Raw genomic sequence first — 17692 nt, 5'->3', positions numbered from 1 at the left:
GAGAAGGGGGAGGGGCTGGCCTCCCAAATGCGGTGACTTTCTAACTGGGGGCTTGTTTAGGGACAGGCATGTGTGGCCCGGGAGGAGTTGTGTTTCAGGCAAGAAGGAACAGCATGTGCCAGGATGTGGGGGGTGAAGCTGGACAGGAGCTTGGGGTATGAGGGCTGGCAGTGTCCTGTCCTGGGGCCGTGGGCGCTGGTCTGAGGAGTTGGGACCTGGTTGTTCAGCAGCCAGTGGGGAGCCCACAGGCTCTGTGAGGGGGACTTGAGGGACTTCTGTGTCCTGGACTCCCTGGGCGCCTCTCACCTCTGCTCCCCAAGCTCAGTGGTCGGACCTAGTGCTCTCCCCTGTCCCCACTGCGGGGGGAGGCCTGGGAAGGGAGCTGGCTCAGTCCACCCTGGCCAGCCGTGCGCTGGTGGCCCTGGCACTGGGCTGCACCCCTGGAACCTGAAGCTTGGGTAGCTGGACCTGGCGGAGGCCGTAGGACAAAAAGGAACCGCTGGACTGAGCCTGCCGGGAGCTCAGTCCTGCTGGGGACTCTGGGCTGATGGAAGGTGCTGGAAGGTTATAAAAGCAGGGGGCCTCTGCGGTGTGGGGAGGGAAGAAGTCATCCTGTCATTGGCCAGCTGATCCCACTGTCTGCCCCAGGTGCTCGGTCACTAAGTCGTGTCTGACTCTCTGTGACCCCATGGACCGTAGGCTCCTCCGTCCATGGGATTTCCCAGGCAAGAATATTGGAGACGGTTGCCATTTCCTCCCCTGTCTGCTCCAGGAGGATGAATCAAAAGGAGCCTTGGCTGTCGGCTGTGGGTGAACCCTGGCACCTGCTTGGACTTTCAAGGCCCAGGGGTTTCTGTGGCAGAGAGGGAATGGGGTAGGGCTGGGTAGGTACCCTGCCTGGCTTTAGGCTGTCAGCCCTGCTTAGGTTGGATGGCATCACTGACTCAAAGACCATGAGTTTGAGCAAATTCCGGGAGACAGTGAAGGACAGGGGAGCTGGGCATGCTGTAGTCCATGGCATCACCTAGAGTTGGACACAACTGGACAACTGAACAACAGCAACTGCTTAGGTGTGTTCCCCCAGAAGGTCGTGTCATTACTTTGTCTGAGGGCGCCCTGCCGAAGGGAGTGCCGCTGGGCCCACCTGGTGGGCTTGGGGGTGGAGAGCTGGCCCCTGGTATCCCTTCCCCAGCATTCACTTTAAACTCCTCTTATCAGACGGGAACACAGGGAGCCCCCAAGACAAGCCCCTCAGACTGCTGTGGTGTGAGTAATTAAGCCCTCCCTTCAAACAGCCACATCTTTAAAAGCTATAATTTGTAGCCCAAAATAGCTGCCTGCTTTGAGAGCCAGGAGAGCCCTTGATGCACACCCCCACACACACACCCCCCAACGTGCACCCTGAGAGTTCACTTGACGTTTGGCCCTCCACCTCGCCCATGATTTTCTCGAGGAGAGCCGTAGAGACAACAGCTGGTGGGAACTGGGGCTTCCCGGTGGGCACTTGGGGAAACTTTTTTGAGAATTTAGAGGGGCCCATGGAAGTTAGGGTTCTTGATTCAGGTTCCCATGGCTGCTCCTGTCTGTGTGATGACAAAGCGGCCTAGAGGGAAGAATCACAGCATCACTTGAGGGCAAAGTGTGGATTAAGTTCTCTGGCATCCTTATCTGTAAGGAGGAGACAGTATTTACTTGCAGGGATTTTAGGGGAAGGAAATGAGACCCACCCCCACAAAGCATGCAGCAGACACGGGCCAGGCAGCCAGAGCTGCCTTGTCTTACCTTCCCGGCTTTGCTTCCTCTCTGGTGTGGTTCCACCTGGCTTCTCGCAGTCACTTCTTGCCTATGGATTCGGGGAGGTGGATGCCAGGGACTCAGCCAACAGGAAACACCTCCCCTGACCTGCAGCCTCTCCAGGCTAACATGCCTGGAATTCTTGGGGCTGGCCGCTGGGTTTGGTTTCCAGATGTGGAAGCAATTTAAGTTCTGTTTTCATAATCCCCAACAGTTTGCCTCCAAAGTCCACGTTCTCTCTTGAAAATCAAGACCTTTGGCTTGACTTCAGGGGCAGTAGGGAGGTTGGATAGCCTGTTTGAATTCTTTTTGTTCAGGAGGTGGATTCACTAGGGTGCTCAGATCTGGGACCCTGGGCTTTGCTGGGACAATTTAAACCCCATCAAGAGCTTGGTCCCTGCGGGAGCAACAGCTGACCCTTGACTTCCCTTGTGGGTTCTCCTTAGAGGTGGGTCTCTTAGCCAAACTCAGCTGTAGTATCTGCCTGGCCTCTTGGTCACTGATGATCATTGACCTTAGACACCCAACCCTGGCGGGGAGTGGAGCCTCTGGTTCTGGCCATGGCAGGAGCAGGCTGGCACCACAGCCGAGCGGGGTGCCCACGTGTCCCAGGAGTGGCAAAGCGCCCTCCTTCCCAAACTGACCACAACAGAGGGAAGAAGTCTGCCCTGGATTTCAAGCAGCCAGAAATACTGCCTGGCGTGGAGAAACTGGTAATATCCTGCTCAATTACTGGGCACTGCTGGCCACAGAGGTGGCCTGGCCCAGGGTTAGAGGCTCTGTGGGTTCCAGGGCTAACTGCTGATCTCTTGTCAACCAGTCACTATTTAGAGGAAATAACTTTTACATTTATGTACTATGTACAGTTTTATAGGCACACAAAAATTGCTTTCGCAAATTTTAAATGCCTGTGGTTGAACTGCATACACACTTCTTTAAAATTAAACTATAATTCCTATGCTATTGAGAGAACACAGGAAATGGAAATAATTTATTTAAGATCCATATATAAATAGTATTACAAAACATCATCCTGATAATTGTAGATTCACCAGGCTTTCAGTATCCATAAAATAGTTTATTATCATTTTTAAAATATTTATTTGGCTACACTGGGTCCTAGTTGCGGCACTCGGGATCTTCGATCTTCATTGTGGCATGCCATATCTTTAGTTGCAGCGTGTGGCATTTAGTTCCCTGATCAGAACCTGAGCTCCTTGCGTTGGGAGCTCGAAGTCTAAGCCACTGGACCCCCAGGGAAGTCCCAGTACAGTCTCTTTAGAAGCAGCAGAACCTCAACATGGTCATGGAAGAGAAGCCAAGAATTTCTCTAAGGAGAGACCCCTCCCAACCCCCCAAAAAAATCCCAAGTTTCTTGATGAGATTCTGGAGACCCAATAGTTAGTTCTCTACAGAGGTTGCATTGAATTGACCTTGAAGGAATTTGCTCTTATTACCTGGATGAGAAGGTGGGTGGAGAACGTGGACCTCGCTGAGGGGTCTCCTCACAGGCTTCCTGGAGGAGGAGGAAGGTGTGCTAGCTTGCTTGGGCCACAGTGACAGTACCGCACTTGCGCATCTGAAGTGTCTTTTTTCACGGTGCTGCTGGATTGCAGGGTCCAAGATCCAGGTGTCCACGGGGTTGGTTTCTTCTGAGGCCTCTCTTGGCTGTGTTCTCCCTGTGTCTTCACGTGTGTGTGTGTATGTATGTGTACGTGCTTCCTAATCTCCTTATAAGGACACTGGTCATATTAGATTAGGGCCACCCTTATGACCTCATTTTTCATTTTATTACCGCTTTAAGGACCCTGTCTCCAAATACAGTTACATTCTAAAAGACTGTTGGTTAGGGGGGTTGGGCAGACAGAATTCTGCCCAGAACAGAAAGTTTCTCTGAACGGTCCTCCAAGGGTGGAGGAGGTGAGCACAGCCTCCATCCAGAGAGAGCCTGAGAGTGGGCAGCTCTGCCTTCAGGTAAAGGCCCACCATCGATGAGGGGCCCTTCCTTCTTGTAGCCTGAGCCACCCTCGCTTCTGCATTTGGTCATTCGTAACCCAGACTGCTCGCCCTCAGCTCTTGTCCTCGAGGACTGGTTTTACCTGAGGAGGTTGTGCTGCTCCTCCAAGCTCCCTCTTTCTGCCAACCCTACCTTTTGTTGCTGTCGAGTCACTAAGTCGTGTCCTACTCTGTTGCGACCCGTGGACTGTAACCCGCCAGGCTCCTCTGTCCATGGGATTCTCCAAGCAAGAATACTGGAGTGGGTTACCGTTCTCTTCTCCAGGGATCGAACCCGGGTCTACCTGCATTACAGGCCAATTCTTTACCGTCTGAACCACCAGGGAGACTTCAGAATGAAGCAAGGCATTATCAAAACGAAGGGTATTTCTCCTTCGTAACTAGATACAATTAACATATCTAGTGAAATCCAAGCATCATTCCCTAATATCACCCAGCTTCTATTGATGGTTCATATTCCAGCTTCCTGTTTGTCCCCAAAAGAGCCTTTACATCTTGGTGGTGTTGCTTGCTTGCTTGTTCAAACCAGGATCTAATCAAAGGTAATGTTCAATGTTTATGTCTCTCGGTTAATCAAAAACAGTAGTTCTCCCAGTATGGCCTAACAAGAGATCCAGCATCTCCTGACAAGTGGTGAGAAATGCACTTAAAAAAAATCTCTTTCATCCTATCAAAATGCACATTTTTAGACCTCACCCCAGACCGACTGAATCTGAAACTGATTCGATTTGAGTTTCAACCATCCACCCCGCCCTCCACATGACTCTGGTGCACATGAAGTTCGAGAACCACTGGTCTAGAAAAATCCCCCTCCCTCTTCTTATGACATTCTTTCTTGGAAAAGACCAGGCCAGTTGTCTTGTAGAAGATGCCACACTCTGACTATCTCCCTGTGGTGATGTGTAACTTTTTCCTCTGTTGGCTGCTTTCCCGTTTAGCAGAGGTTAGGTTTTAAGTCTTGATTAGAATTAAGTGTTTTGTAAAGACTGTATGGTAGGTGATGCTGTGTCCTTCATACTGTAACACTTCGGGAGGCCAGTGTGTGGTTTTTCCTGATTAGTGGTGCTAGGTTTGATCACTGCATTAAAAGGACGGTAGCCTGTTTTCTCCATAGTAGCAGTACTAGGGGTGCAGTGGGGATTTCAGTAATCTGTAGGGGGATTCTTTGATATTGTGCAGGTGTCCAGATCTTCATCAACCTTTGGCCTAATGGTTTTATTCTACAGCTGTTGGGTGTAATGTTCTGTTTGTGTCAGGTCAAACTTGTGTTCACATCTTCTGTCTCCCTTGTAATTCTCTTGTTTGCGTGCTCTATCATTTACTGAGAGAGGAGTTAAAATCTCCAGCTTGTTGTTCTAAGTTTTGCTTTGTGGCATTGTTTGTTTTGTCAAGCCCCACAACTTGTGGGGTCTTAATTCTCCGACCAGGGATGGACCCCTGGGCCCGGCAGTGAAAGCTCCGAGTCCTAACCGCTGGACCACCAGAGAATTCCAGTGGGCCTTGCGTATTTTGAAACAATGTTTTTGGATGCATAAATGCTTAGGAGTGTTACATCTTGTTAAATTGATTTGTATTGTTTTTTAATGTCCTCTATCTCTTGCCTTAAAGTGTATTTTGGTATTAATGTAGCCCCTTCAACTTTTGGTTGGTGTTCGGGTGGTATATCTTTTTTCTACCCATCTGTGTCCTTACATTTAAACTGTGTCTCATAAATGCCATGCAGTTGTTTTTTAATCTGATCTGACAATATTTGTCTTTTTAAAAAACTTTATTTTTGGCTGTGGTGGATCTTCATTGCTGCTTGGGCTTTTCTCTAGTTGGGGAGAGCGGGGGCTACTCTCCAGTTGCAGTGTGTGGGCTTCTCCTTGCAGTGACCTCTCGTTGCAGAGCACAGGCTTAGTAAATGGGGCACACGGCCTTAGTTGCTCTGAGACGTGTGAGATCTTCCCGGACCAGGGATCGAACCCATGTCTCCTACATTGGCAGGCGGATTCTTCACTACTGAGCCATCAGGGAAGCCCCAATATTTGTCTTTGAATAGGATAGTTTGTTCCATGTTATTTAATAAATTACTGATATGGTGGAACTCTTTATATTTGGTTCTCTTTTCCTCCCATTTTCCTGAATCCTTTCAGGATGACTTACGTGTCTCCCTATTCCATTTTTTTTCTCCGTTAGATTTTTAGCAGCAACTTTTTCTTTCTTTTTTAACATACATTTTGACATGCTCAAATGTGTTCTTGGAACAAAGTGGGGACAGAGGGCTCAGAGTGTCTCCTGGGCAGGGAGATGGTGAGGGGCGTTTCCAGGGGGTCCCAGGGTCTGACACCTTGCCCAAAGAGCCAGATCTCACTGATCTCACTGGCTCACTGGCCCTTCCTACAGCCCAGACTCGAGCGCCACTTATGCCCATGGATTGTCCCTCCACGGACACCCAGAGCCCAGGTGCCAGCTGATTGATTCAGTGAGCACTGCACTCCGCCGTGAGCATGGGCAGCCTCCTCTCCTTGTCAGCAGCCTCCTGGGAAGTTGTCCTGATCCTAGGGGTGGAGGGTGAACTTGGACCCGGGGGAGCTGGTTAGCAGATCTGAATGGACACAGACTGGTCTCCAGCTCTCAGGCCAGCTCAGCGAGGTCCCGCGGCCTTTGGGGCAGACAGGACACATGGGTCAGCTGGACAAAACACGCCTGGCCAGTGCCTAGGTGGTCACTGCCGGGATCTGCCTCAGACCCCCCTGCCCACCACTAACCCTCAATGCCTGCGGTCCCTCTGCTCTGCCCTTCAGGGAATTCACCCACCTCTCGTCCTAGTTTGGCTGCCAGAGGGACCATTGGGCATCCTTCACTTCTAAAGTTTTCCTGGGAGCTGTGTCATGCCCCCAGCCCCTTCCGGTACACTCGGGGGACCCTGCTTTGTCAGCAGTGTGTGTTAGAGGGAGGGTGAAGAGATCGGGCCGAGACACAGCTCGAGAGTTGAAATCAAAACACTGAGTAAAAGGCAGTGTGGGCTTCCACATCGCTTCCATCATGGTGGTGTGTGCAATTGTGGACCACCTCATCTGACCACCTTGGCTTTATGTAAGTGCGAGGTCTTGAGAAACATGCACATGGCTTTCTCTTCTGTTCGTTACCAGTCTGAGACTCCACCGCTGATGGGGGCCAGATCCAGGACTGAGCCAAGTCTGCCTGAGAGCCTCAGTCCCCACATCTGCAAAATGGTCTGGTTTGATACCTCCCTCCAGAGGGTGATGTGAGAAGCAAACTTTCTTCGTGTTCTTCACTTGAGACTAATCATAAGCTCCCGAGGAAACCCAGTTATCCCTGTGGTCCTGCTCCCAGGAGGTGCGGATCCACTTTATGGTGGAAGTAGTCTGGCAGGTGGGGCCTCCCATGTAGCTTAGTGGTAAAGAATCTGCCTGCTATGCAGGAGACGCAGGTTTGATCCTTGGGTCGGGAAGATCCCCTGGAGAAGGAAATGGCAAGCCACTCCAGTATTCTTGCTCGGAAAATCCCATGGTGGGCTACAGTCCATGGGGTTACAAAGAATTGGACACAACTTAGTGACTAAAGAACAAGTGTGGCTGGTGGGGGCGTCTACTCTGAGATCTGCTCCCAGAGGCTCCTGGGTGGGAGGCCAGTTGAGGGTGGTCTTGAGCTGCCGGTGGCACTCTCCCTAAAGTGAGGGTTCAGGAGGGGACCCGGGAGCCCCTGGCTGGGAGGAGACAGCTTGAAAGCTGCTTTGGCTGCCCCACTGCCCCCTCCCTGGGAGGGGGGTTAACTAGAGGGGACTCTGCTCTGTCCCTGGGGCTGGAAACATGGAGTCTATCTGCCTGCCTGATGTAGCCACCCCATCAGAGCGCAAAGCTTGAGCTCCAGAGCCTTGATCTCACAGTATGAGATCAGTCCCCAGGGCTGGCTGAGATGGTTGATAACCTGTGATAGTTCGGTGACCGGGAGCTCCCACTTTTGTCTTTGGCTCTGATGGGGACGAGTTGAGGCCTTGTATCTGAGTCAGGGTTGTTTTTGTTCAGAAGGCAGGGCTAAGGCACCAGCCTCTCTGTGTGGACACTTTAAATCCCCCTTATTCCCACCCTCGCCCCTTGGATGGCGCCCGGGCAAGCCCCTACTAAACCAGAATCTCCCATCAGCCCCTGATGAGCGCCGACTGCCTGCAGAGCCAGGCCTGGCTTCAGGGCAGGAGTTGTGGCCACAAACAGGGGTCGGGGACCACCTGCATCGCTGCTAATGGTGGCTGCCAGCATCTCTGCATGATGAGAGCGGCTGAGCCACAGTGGCGAGTAGGGGACCCCCGCCCAGGCGACCTCATCCCTTCCCCGTGCACCTGGGGCGTTGACACCAACAAGTTAACTCCTTAACCTGAATTTTCTGCCACCTGCAGGAAAGACCCAGAGAGACCCTGACCCAGCCTGTCATGGTTCCTGGGGGGTTGGCCAGCTGAGAGGGTGAGGAGGGATTCGGTCCCCTGCCTGGCCCCCCAAGCCCGCTTCAGCCTCGCCCAGACAGCAGGCTGGCCTCTCCCCCACACTGGGCTTGGTTTGTGTCCATCTCTCCCCCCCATACCCTCCCTGCAGGGGTTCCACGTGTGCCCACTGGTGCCTGGCAGCAGGGGAAGCTGGGATGTGCCCACCCAAGCTATTTTTACCCGGCCCTGTCCCCACAGAGCTGTTTTCTGGCTCTGTTACTGCCAGGGGAGCAGAGCCATTGCCAGGGCTGGGGGTGGACAGCCGGAGCTGCGAGCCTCGCAGACTCCCTTGCCCAGGCAGCATCTCATCCTGACACTTATCAAAGGGTGTGATTAGTGTGCGGAGAGATCTTCCAAGACAGTGGGCAGAAGATGACCTCGTGGGAGAAAAGAGGCACCTATTTGGGGAGCAGTCTTTGTACTTGGAAAGTCTGGCTCCCAGAAGCTGGACCCAACCTGCATTCACCCCGTGTGCTGTTGGAGTCAGAGGGAAGGTTTGTGGGGACTGGAGTGGGGCCACTAGGCCTGCAGGCACCCCGACTGCCTTCTCTCAATACAGTGAAGACAATAATAGATTTTTTGAACACTCTCTGCTTAGAATGGGCCTCTCTGGTGGGTCAGATGGTATAGAATCAGCCTACAAACCAGGAGACCCAGGTTCGATCACTGAGTTGGGAAGATCCCCTGGAGAAGGGAATGGCAACCTGCTCTAATATTCTTGCCTGGAGAATCCCATGGGCAGAGGAGCCTGGTGGGCTGCGGTCCATAGAGTTGCAAAGAGTCAGATGTGACTGAGCAACTAACACTATAGTTTCACCTCGGGTTAAAATAGGTACCAACTCATTTAATCAGTCCTAAGTGTTAACCCCATTCCATGGATGGGGAGCCGGGATTTGAACTGGTCGGTCTGCCTTCAGAGTTTGCTCCTAACACCACTCTGCCCCTCTGCTTTGCTGTATTTCTGGCCCCTGTGCGGTGCAAGGCTTTGTTCTAGATTCTTCACGGCAGTCTCGCCAGGCAGGTGTTTGCACCCCTGTCTATAGATGAAGCTCAAAGAGTGAGCAGCTGGGTCACAGCCACCAGCAGCCACGCTGGGGTCGGCACTCAGGGCTCCCATGCTGGGCTCTTCCCAGCGATCCATCTGCACCTCGGTTTGGGTGCACTTGTCAATCACCCACGCTGTGCGCTCTGTGATGCTGATTGTGGGGGTTCAGGTGTAGAAGTCCTCATGTTTATCCCCTTAGGGTCTTCCCCCTTCCTGGGAAATGTGGAAGTAGGGTCACCTGGAGTCTTTTAGCTGCCAGGAAAATTGGCTGGGATGCTAAGTTGCTTCAGTTGTATCCGACTCTTTACGACCCTATGGACAGTAGCCCACCAGGCCCCTCTCTCCGTGGAATTCTCAAGGCAAGAATACTGGAGTGGGTTGCCATTTCCTTCTCCAGAGGATCTTCCCAAGCCAGGAAGGAAACCCAAGTCTCCTGCATTGACAGGCGGATTTTTTACCACTGAGTCACCTGGGAAGCCCCTTGGGCTGGGATGGGGAGGGCCAAAGAAAGTCATCCATCTGGGCCCCACCACACCCCCTCAGAGCATGGACAGTGGGGCGGTGTTGGCGTCTCCAAGGCTTGGAAGAGCCCCACTGATCCTGATGCTTGGCCTTGTCATCAGCCATTGAATTCAGCTCACGCCAGCTTCCTACAAAGGAAGAGGTGATGTGGGGCCTGCTGGTGGGTGAAGGCTGCTCCTGAGATTGGGGTGGCGGGGCGCCATGGGCAGACTGTGTGCCTCTGGGTTCCCACTTCCAGCTGAGGCCAGCGGCATCCCGCCCCAGCGCAGGACGAGGGCGGGGGGAGCAGACGCTGGTGCTGCAGACCTTCCCTGCCAGAGCAGCTGGCTGGGACCTGTTTGCTCAGCCTTGGGCTCAGAACTCTCCAGAAACCCCAGTCCCTTGAGGATGGCGTACCTCCTGGCCTCTGGTCTGTCCTGGATCTCACTGGCTGACTAGCCAGGGACCCATGGGCTGTAGGGACAGCTCAGCTCCTGCAACACACAGACCCTAAGAAGGGGCAGAAATTGTGTTGAGTGGCTCATGTAATTGACTGAAAGCTGTACTAAGTGAAAAACAGAATTGCTGTGAGCATGTCAGTTGTTCACCCTCATGATCACTTGTCTAACCGGGTGCCACGGCCCCTCAGCATCAGGAGAGCATCAGACCACACATTGTTAGCCTGGAAAAAGAGCAACGTTCAGACTTCAGAGTCCTTGTGTCTACTGAGCGAATGTCACTTTCACACCATTGTAAAGTCAAAAAACAATAGGTCGCAGCCTTGTCTAACTCAATGAAACTATGAGCCATGTCGTGTAGGGCCACCCAAGATGGACGGGTCATGGTGGAGAGTTCTGACAAAATGTGGTCCACTGGAGAAGGGAATGGCAAACCACTTCAGTATTCTTGACTTAAGAACCCCATGAACAGTATGAAAAGGCAAAAAGATAGGACACTGAAAGATGAACTCCCCAGGTCGTTAGGTGCCCAATATGCTACTGGAAATCAGTGGAGAAATAACTCCAGAAAGAATGCAAAGACGGAGCCAAAGCAAAAAAAAGACAACAACAAAAAAAAAACCCATAGGTCAAGCCATCATAAGTCAGGGACTGTCTGCCCTGGAAATGGTTTTGAAGTTACAATTAAAATTTCCACTTGCCTTGAGCAACAGTTGTGGGTTGAACCAAGAGGTGTTGCCGTAGGGAGAGCAGCCATTTTCTAAAAGAAAAGGCTGGTGTGTTGAGAGGGTGTGCACGTGGGTGTGTAGTGGGGATGCGGGGTTGAGGGTCTGGGATGTGGCGTGTCCGGAGCCGGGCTCCAGGTCTCAGCGGGGGCGTCTGTGGCCCCGGAGGTTCCAGCCCCTCCCGCTCCATCTCCCGTGTGTGTCGATGAATGAGAGGAATCAACCCCCTTCTCTCCCCGGAGCTCTCCCAGGGCTGTTGTGAGACAAACGGTGTGTGTGTGTGAGACAAGACGCTTTGTCAAGGGTGAAGGGCCCAGCAGCTGTGGACCCTGCTCAATCAGAGTAAAACTATGGCCAGGAGGTGGGGGTCGAGTTGGGGAGGGGCCCCTGTGGGGGGTCTGACCCTTCTCCTGCCCCCCCCTGCCCTCCTGTGGCTGAGACAGCCCACTCCAGGCCACTCTCTCCCCCCTGGGCAGGGCCTTGGGCCAGGTGCCAGGAGTGTGGGTATGTCTCCGTGGGACCTCAGGTGAGCAGGGGCCGTTCGTCCCCACCTGCATCCCATGAGTTGGGTGTCAGGACAGAGTGCCTGGCTGAAACTCAGCCTCCAGCGAGGCAAACATGAGTTGGCCCTAGACCAAGCCAGATGCTTGCACACAGATGCTGATCTCCATGAGGCTGCCTGCCTGCCTTCTGGGAGCCGGCTGGGTGGCAGCCTCCTGGGGACCCCTGCTGACATGGTTCTAGGGGGAAGGCATGGGCGTGGGTGACTCACAGTCTGACCCCAGCACTGCCACTGATGCCCACATGGCCCCAGGCCAGACAGCGGTGGAAGGAGACCCGGCCTTCGGGGCCATGAAGACGGAGAGAAACGCCCACTTGCAGAGTGGCCAGGCCCCGCTCACGAGCCGCAGAGCAGGGGCTGTGCTGCCAAGTCTGGGAGGGTGAAAACCCGCGGGTGGGTGAACAGAGCTCACACCTTACTCCTCCGTGAGCCCAGCTCTCCCCGGAGGACCCTCGCCAGGTGACCTTGCACCAACCCAGAGATGCCCTGCTGGGGGGGCGGTAGGGGGTGGCATGTGGAAGTTGCAGCATTAGGCGGAGCCCCCGGGCTTCACAGTAGTAACATGCCCCTGGCCTGTGTGACTCGTCATGGTCACTGTGGGGTCTGCAAATCCAGGAAGCGTGGGTTGCATCAGTGATAGATGGAACCAAGTGAGCGGTGGTCAGAGGCAGGTGGGGGTCCTTTGCCCGCCAGCCAGGGAACTTCGGACAGGTTACTCTCTGAGCCTTGACTTCCTCGTTAGTAAAATGGGGATAGGAATCTGTGTCTCAAAGGGTCGTAAAGCCCAAATGAGATTATACATTAACTCTCAACTCAGTCTCCAGAATTGAGGGGTGGTCTGTGAATGTTGGATTTTCTTTTCCTACGGGGACACAGCTTTGGGCTTGCAGACAAGAGCTTGCTTAGGACATAAGATCTGTTAGGTTGGGAGCCCTGTGGGGTTGGATTATGACATAGAGTCAGACACAGCTTAGCGACTAAACAACAACAAAGGTGGAAAGAGCCACGTGAACAACAGGGGTGAGTTTAATTACACAGCCCCTCGGCCTCCACAGTCAGGGGTGGCTGGCTGCCTGATGCTGGCTATATTGGTCCATCTGGTGCTCAGCCCGAGTCACGGCACAGGCAGGAGCCAGGCTCATTAATCACCATCTATTCTTAGCCCTGGCACGTCTTGGTGGGGACAGACCCCCAGGAGGGCTGCCTACTCACCAGCGGGCACAGCCATGCTGCTCGCTCACCACCTTCCTTGGATGTTTCTGATCCTGTTCTTGTCTGAGATGCCCCGAGGCTTTTCACAGCCCGGTTACAATTACCCTTCCTGTTGTCCTGGGGCTGGAGGAAGCACCTCTCACCCGGGTTCTGCCAACCCTAGCTGAGAAGCAGGCCGAAGAACCTGGGGGGTAGTTGACATCTCGGCTGGGAGCAGGTGGAGGCATCCTTAGGGGCAAAGGATCCTTTGGGGTTCCTACATCCTTAGGGGCAAAACAGCCTTGAAAAACGACTTGCAGAAAGCTGCCTCTCAGACTAGGGTAAATGCTGAATAAAACCAGGCCTCTTCTCAGACGGTGAAAGGTTTGGGCAGATCTTTATGGTGTGCTGGCATTGTGCCGGGTAGTGTGTGAGGACTGTGGGGACCGGCCCAAAGCTCAGGCTGGAATTCTTGCTCCCCAGTGTGGCTGCGGTTGGATGGCATCACTGATTCAATGGACGCGCCCTTGGGTAAACTCCGGGAGATAGTGAGGGCCAGAGGCCTGGCGTGCTGCAGTCCATGGGGTCCCGAAGCGTCGGACACAACTTAGCGACTGAATGGCAACAGCAGTAAGGTGGCCGTGGCAGGGCCAGGACAGACCTGTTGCCACGCGTTATCCATCTAGGGCCTGCTGGGACACAGGGATTCCGTTGCCATGCTTACACAGAGGCCAGAGCTAGAGTTCAGAGACAATATCTGACATGCCCAGAATCAAGGTGTTCGGGTGCGGGGAGGGGGCAGCCCTCATGCTCTGCTGATGTCCCTGTAGCATGCTGTATCACACTCTGCTAGGTCATTGTCACTGGGGCTGTGCCCTTATAATCTCCAGGAAGCCTTCTCCGAGTCACTTGGCTTCCTGTCCAGACTTTGGGATGGAGACCCTGCCGAGCGGCCCAGGTGCCCTGGACGATGCAGCTGGCCTGGCTGTGGCCCTTCTCCACGGACGGCGGTCCCAGAGGTTCCCACCCCTCACTGGGCTTGCTTAAGAGCCCCCGACACAAATCACGTGCCAGGGTCTCCTACCCGAGGTCTTGGGGTCTCTGGCTCCCTGGCACCACCTGCCAGTCCCCTCCTGGCGTCCGTGTGGTCTGAGCAGCAGTGCTGAGCCCCAGGAGCCAGGCTCACTCACGCTGTCCCCTTCTGTCTTCCCCAGGGCTGCGAGGTGCCAGACCCCACCTTTGCTGATGGCGAGCTCCTGCCCACAGAGCCAGACTTCTTTCCCGAGGATGAGGACGAGGCCATGACGCTGGCCCCGCCCGAGGGCCCCCAGGAGTCAGACATGGAGGGCCCAGTGGAGAGCACTCAGAGCCTGGAGGGGCCGGTCGGAATTCCCGCTGAGAAGGATGCGGGTCTAGGAGGCCTGTTCCTGCCAGAGGACAAGTAAGTTAAAACTGCCTGGAGCTTCAGGCATCAGGATAAGGTGATGAGCATGGCCCGCCCAGAGATTTGGAGAAGGAAGCAAGGGCTTCCAGTATCCACTGACCAAACAAAATTGTCGGCTCTTTGGAGACTCCCAGGGACGGGGGAGCCTGGTGGGCTGCCGTCTATGGGGTCACACAGAGTCAGACACGACTGAAGCGACTTAGCAGCAGCAGCAGTGTTCGTATCTTTGAAGGAAAAGGCAATTTCATGTTTCAGCCTAATGTATTTCCTCAGTTCAGGTGTTCTCAAACCGCAGCGGCTCTGGAAATCACAGTCTTCAAGGGAGGAGGTGCCTTTGGAGTTCATCTGTGTTGCGTCCTGGGAACGGTCCATCCTCTGTGCCTGTGACCACAGCCCATGGAAAGCGGGTCATGGGGACCACAGACCCTTTGGCCTATTGGCTAATCATTTGCTACCTGATCATTCTCGTTGTTTTCTGGGAGCAGTCACCAGGAGGCAGCCAGCAGTGGGTGCCAAGAGTTTTAGTAAAATTTATACAAGAACAAAGTGAGGAATATGACGAATGCAACCCCAGGCGCTAAGGAACCTAAGGGCAGATAAATAAGTAAATAAATAAAATAGGGCGGGGGTATCAAAAGACTTGATCTTTGTCACTCTGTCATTAATACTGTGATGCCTGGATCACTGTTTCCCACTTTTGAGTGCGGAGTCTTAGAGGGTGGAGTGATTCTAGTTAATGAGCAACTGCTGCCCAGTGACTCAAGGGAAGGTATATTTTGGTGACGCGTTAGTTGCACTTCTTTGTTCTTAGGTTGTGGAGCAGGTGCAGCCAGCCCCTGATGCTGCCCCAGGCCATCCTGGGTCACCCGTGAGAGACCCAGGGCTTCTGACCCGTGATCTGTGGCGTCAGGGTTCTTTGGACAAGAAGTCCTCTCTATAAACATAGGAGACGCATCCTGCCTAGTAGCTCATTGTTGTTTATTTTAAAACCTCATTCATTGTTGGAACATAAGCACTTACACACAGCTTGAAAAAGGGAGGAAAAGTGAGAATGAAGGGCAGATAACTGACTTGATTCATGGTCCCACCCTCCGCACCCCAAGCCCTGTTGCCATTTAAATATTTTCATTTCCTGCTTTTCCTTCTTCTGTGTAGACCCATTGCATGCTTAGACTTATGCCTAAAATTTTACATCTTTTGTTTCATTCTTAGTTTTAATTTGTGTGTGTGCGCTCAGTTGCTCAGTCATGTCTCTTTCCCGCCTCATGGACTGTAACCATGCCAGGCTCCTCTGTCCATGGAATTTTCCAGGCAGGAATACTGGAGCGGGTTGCAGGTGGCTTCTTTACCACTTCGTGCCACCTGGGAAAACTTAAAAAAAAAAAAATTTTTTTTTAAGTTTAGCTTTTAGTTTCCGTTTTTAAAATTTTTTTAAATTAAAAAAGGCTTTGAGTTTTAATTTTTTTCACATTATTGCTAATTTTTTTTTTTTTACAAACCTTTCCACAACAGTTTGAGAGTCCACAGTTTCTGTGATCATTTCATTTACTGATACAGGCTGTCACTTAATAGCTATTTCAGTGTCGCTTCAATAAGCCTTGGAGTTGTAAGCAGTGTCTTGCTGCTCTGTGGAAACATCGATTTGGACATCTCTGGAGCAGAAACCCTTTCTGTGAGGAGATGTTGCCCTTAGGATACGATCCCCAGAGTGTGCTTAACCAGGGCAGGAAGTACAGGCTTCATCAGGGTCCTGGTGTCCTGCCACCCACGGACCCCCAAGGTCTGGCCTGTTTGTCCCCCACGGGCTGCGGCGCGCCCTGGTTCGCAGCTGGCCCCTGTCCTACACGCAGGTCCCTGGGCCACCCTCCGTCCATGACCACGTCAGACCTCTCCACGCACTCCACCACCTCGCTCATCAGCAACGAGGAGCAGTTTGAGGACTACGGGGAGGCGGATGACGTGGACTGTGCCCCCAGCAGCCCCTGCCCGGACGACGAGACCAGGACCAACGTCTACTCGGACCTGGGGTCCTCAGTGTCCTCCAGGTGGCCCCTCGGTCTACAGCGGCCTTTGGGATCCAGGGAAAGTGGCAGAAGCAATCCTGCCTCATCCCGGGGGGGAGGTTCGGCAGGCAGAGTCGTGAACTAACCGGGCTCTGCTCCTGTAGATGGGCGGGAACTGCCTTTGAATCCTGATTGGGGCTGGGGGTTGGGGGTCTGGAATTCCTCCTTCCTTCTACCTTGGGGAAGAAACCAAATTAACCAGCCTGAAGGGCCACAGACGCCAAGTGGCATGTTGATACCTTCCCACGCAGCTGAGTCATTGCTTACTCTGACGTTAACTGTCAGTTTCCTTCTCTGTGAAATGGGTACAGCTCTTTGGCTTCCTGTCTTTGAGAGCACTGGAGGAGGGAGTTCTGTTGTTCTAGTTCCACTCCTCACCCCCCAAACACACACATACACAAGGCTCGCAGGTTTCAGAGAATCTAGTGGTAATCTTGGTGGGATGGGGCAGGGTACCAAACTGGACAGCGATTCCAAAGGTGAACCTCTTTTCTTCTTATGACCCAGCGCGGGGCAGACGCCTCGAAAGATGCGGCATGCATACAACAGCGAACTGCTGGATGTCTACTGCTCTCAGTGCTGCAAGAAAATCAACCTGCTTAACGACCTGGAAGCCCGGCTGAAAAACCTGAAGGCCAATAGGTGAGGCCCCAGAGACCTGTGTAGGGGCGGGTGGATGGGGTGGGGACCCAGGGAAGAAGCATCGGGGCAGGGGCCCCCACAGTCCCCTGGTCGGTGATCGGGGGTCCAGCTCTCTCCTGGCCAGTGATCGGGGGCCCCCACTCTCTCCTGGTCAGTGACTGGGGGCCCCATTCTCTCCTGGCCAGTGATCAGGGGCAGTTTCTGAGGGCCAAGCTGATGCGTAAATTCCCTTCAGTGGGCAGAAAAAAGCCTCGCCTGCGTTTGCGTGTCCTATAGCCAGGGCAGAGGAAGCAGTGGGCTGGAGGCCTCTCTGTTCAATGACCTTTTCTCTCTCCCTGTCTCTCTGTGTAGCCCCAATCGAAAGATCTCCAGCACAGCCTTCGGACGGTAAGGCCCCCTGGAAGGTCTGGCCTGTTTGCCCCCCAAGGGTGTGTATGTGTGTGTTAGTCACTCAGTCGTGTCTGACTCTTGTGACCCCGTGGACTGTAGCCCATCAGACTCCTCTGTCCATGGGATTCTCCAGGCAAGAATATTGGAATGGGTTGCCACACCCTCCTCCAGGGTATCTTCCCTGCCCAGGAGTTGAACCCGTGTCTCCTGCATTTCAGACAGATTCTTTACCATCTGAGCAGGGTAGCTCGGGTTGAATGCTGTCCTCTTGCGCTACACTCCTGCTGCCAGGGTGGCCAACTCTGTGCCAGGAACCCAGACGCAGCTAGTGCCCTGCGTGTGGCTGGACGCACAGAAGGGACGAGGCGTCCCAGGGCA

The 17692-nt window shown here is 53.5% G+C and overlaps 1 protein-coding gene across 4 annotated transcripts in view; it reads left to right on the top strand.

Moving 5' to 3' along the window:
• The window catches only part of RAB11FIP4 (RAB11 family interacting protein 4), a 103678-nt gene that overhangs the window by 77702 nt on the left and 8284 nt on the right, over positions 1-17692 (top strand). For all 4 annotated transcript variants that reach the window (XM_043903115.1, XM_043903117.1, XM_043903118.1 and 1 more), the window contains 4 exons: positions 13990-14216; positions 16070-16264; positions 16790-16924; positions 17276-17311. In XM_043903115.1, the coding sequence (XP_043759050.1) occupies positions 13990-14216; positions 16070-16264; positions 16790-16924; positions 17276-17311 (593 nt within the window). The remainder of the gene's footprint in view (positions 1-13989; positions 14217-16069; positions 16265-16789; positions 16925-17275; positions 17312-17692) is intronic.

The sequence above is a fragment of the Cervus elaphus genome, chromosome 5 (assembly GCF_910594005.1).
Source record: "Cervus elaphus chromosome 5, mCerEla1.1, whole genome shotgun sequence".
Classification (NCBI taxonomy): Eukaryota; Metazoa; Chordata; class Mammalia; order Artiodactyla; family Cervidae; genus Cervus; species Cervus elaphus.
Note: the sequence above shows the minus strand (reverse complement) of the source record. Positions and strands in the feature narration are given on the sequence as shown.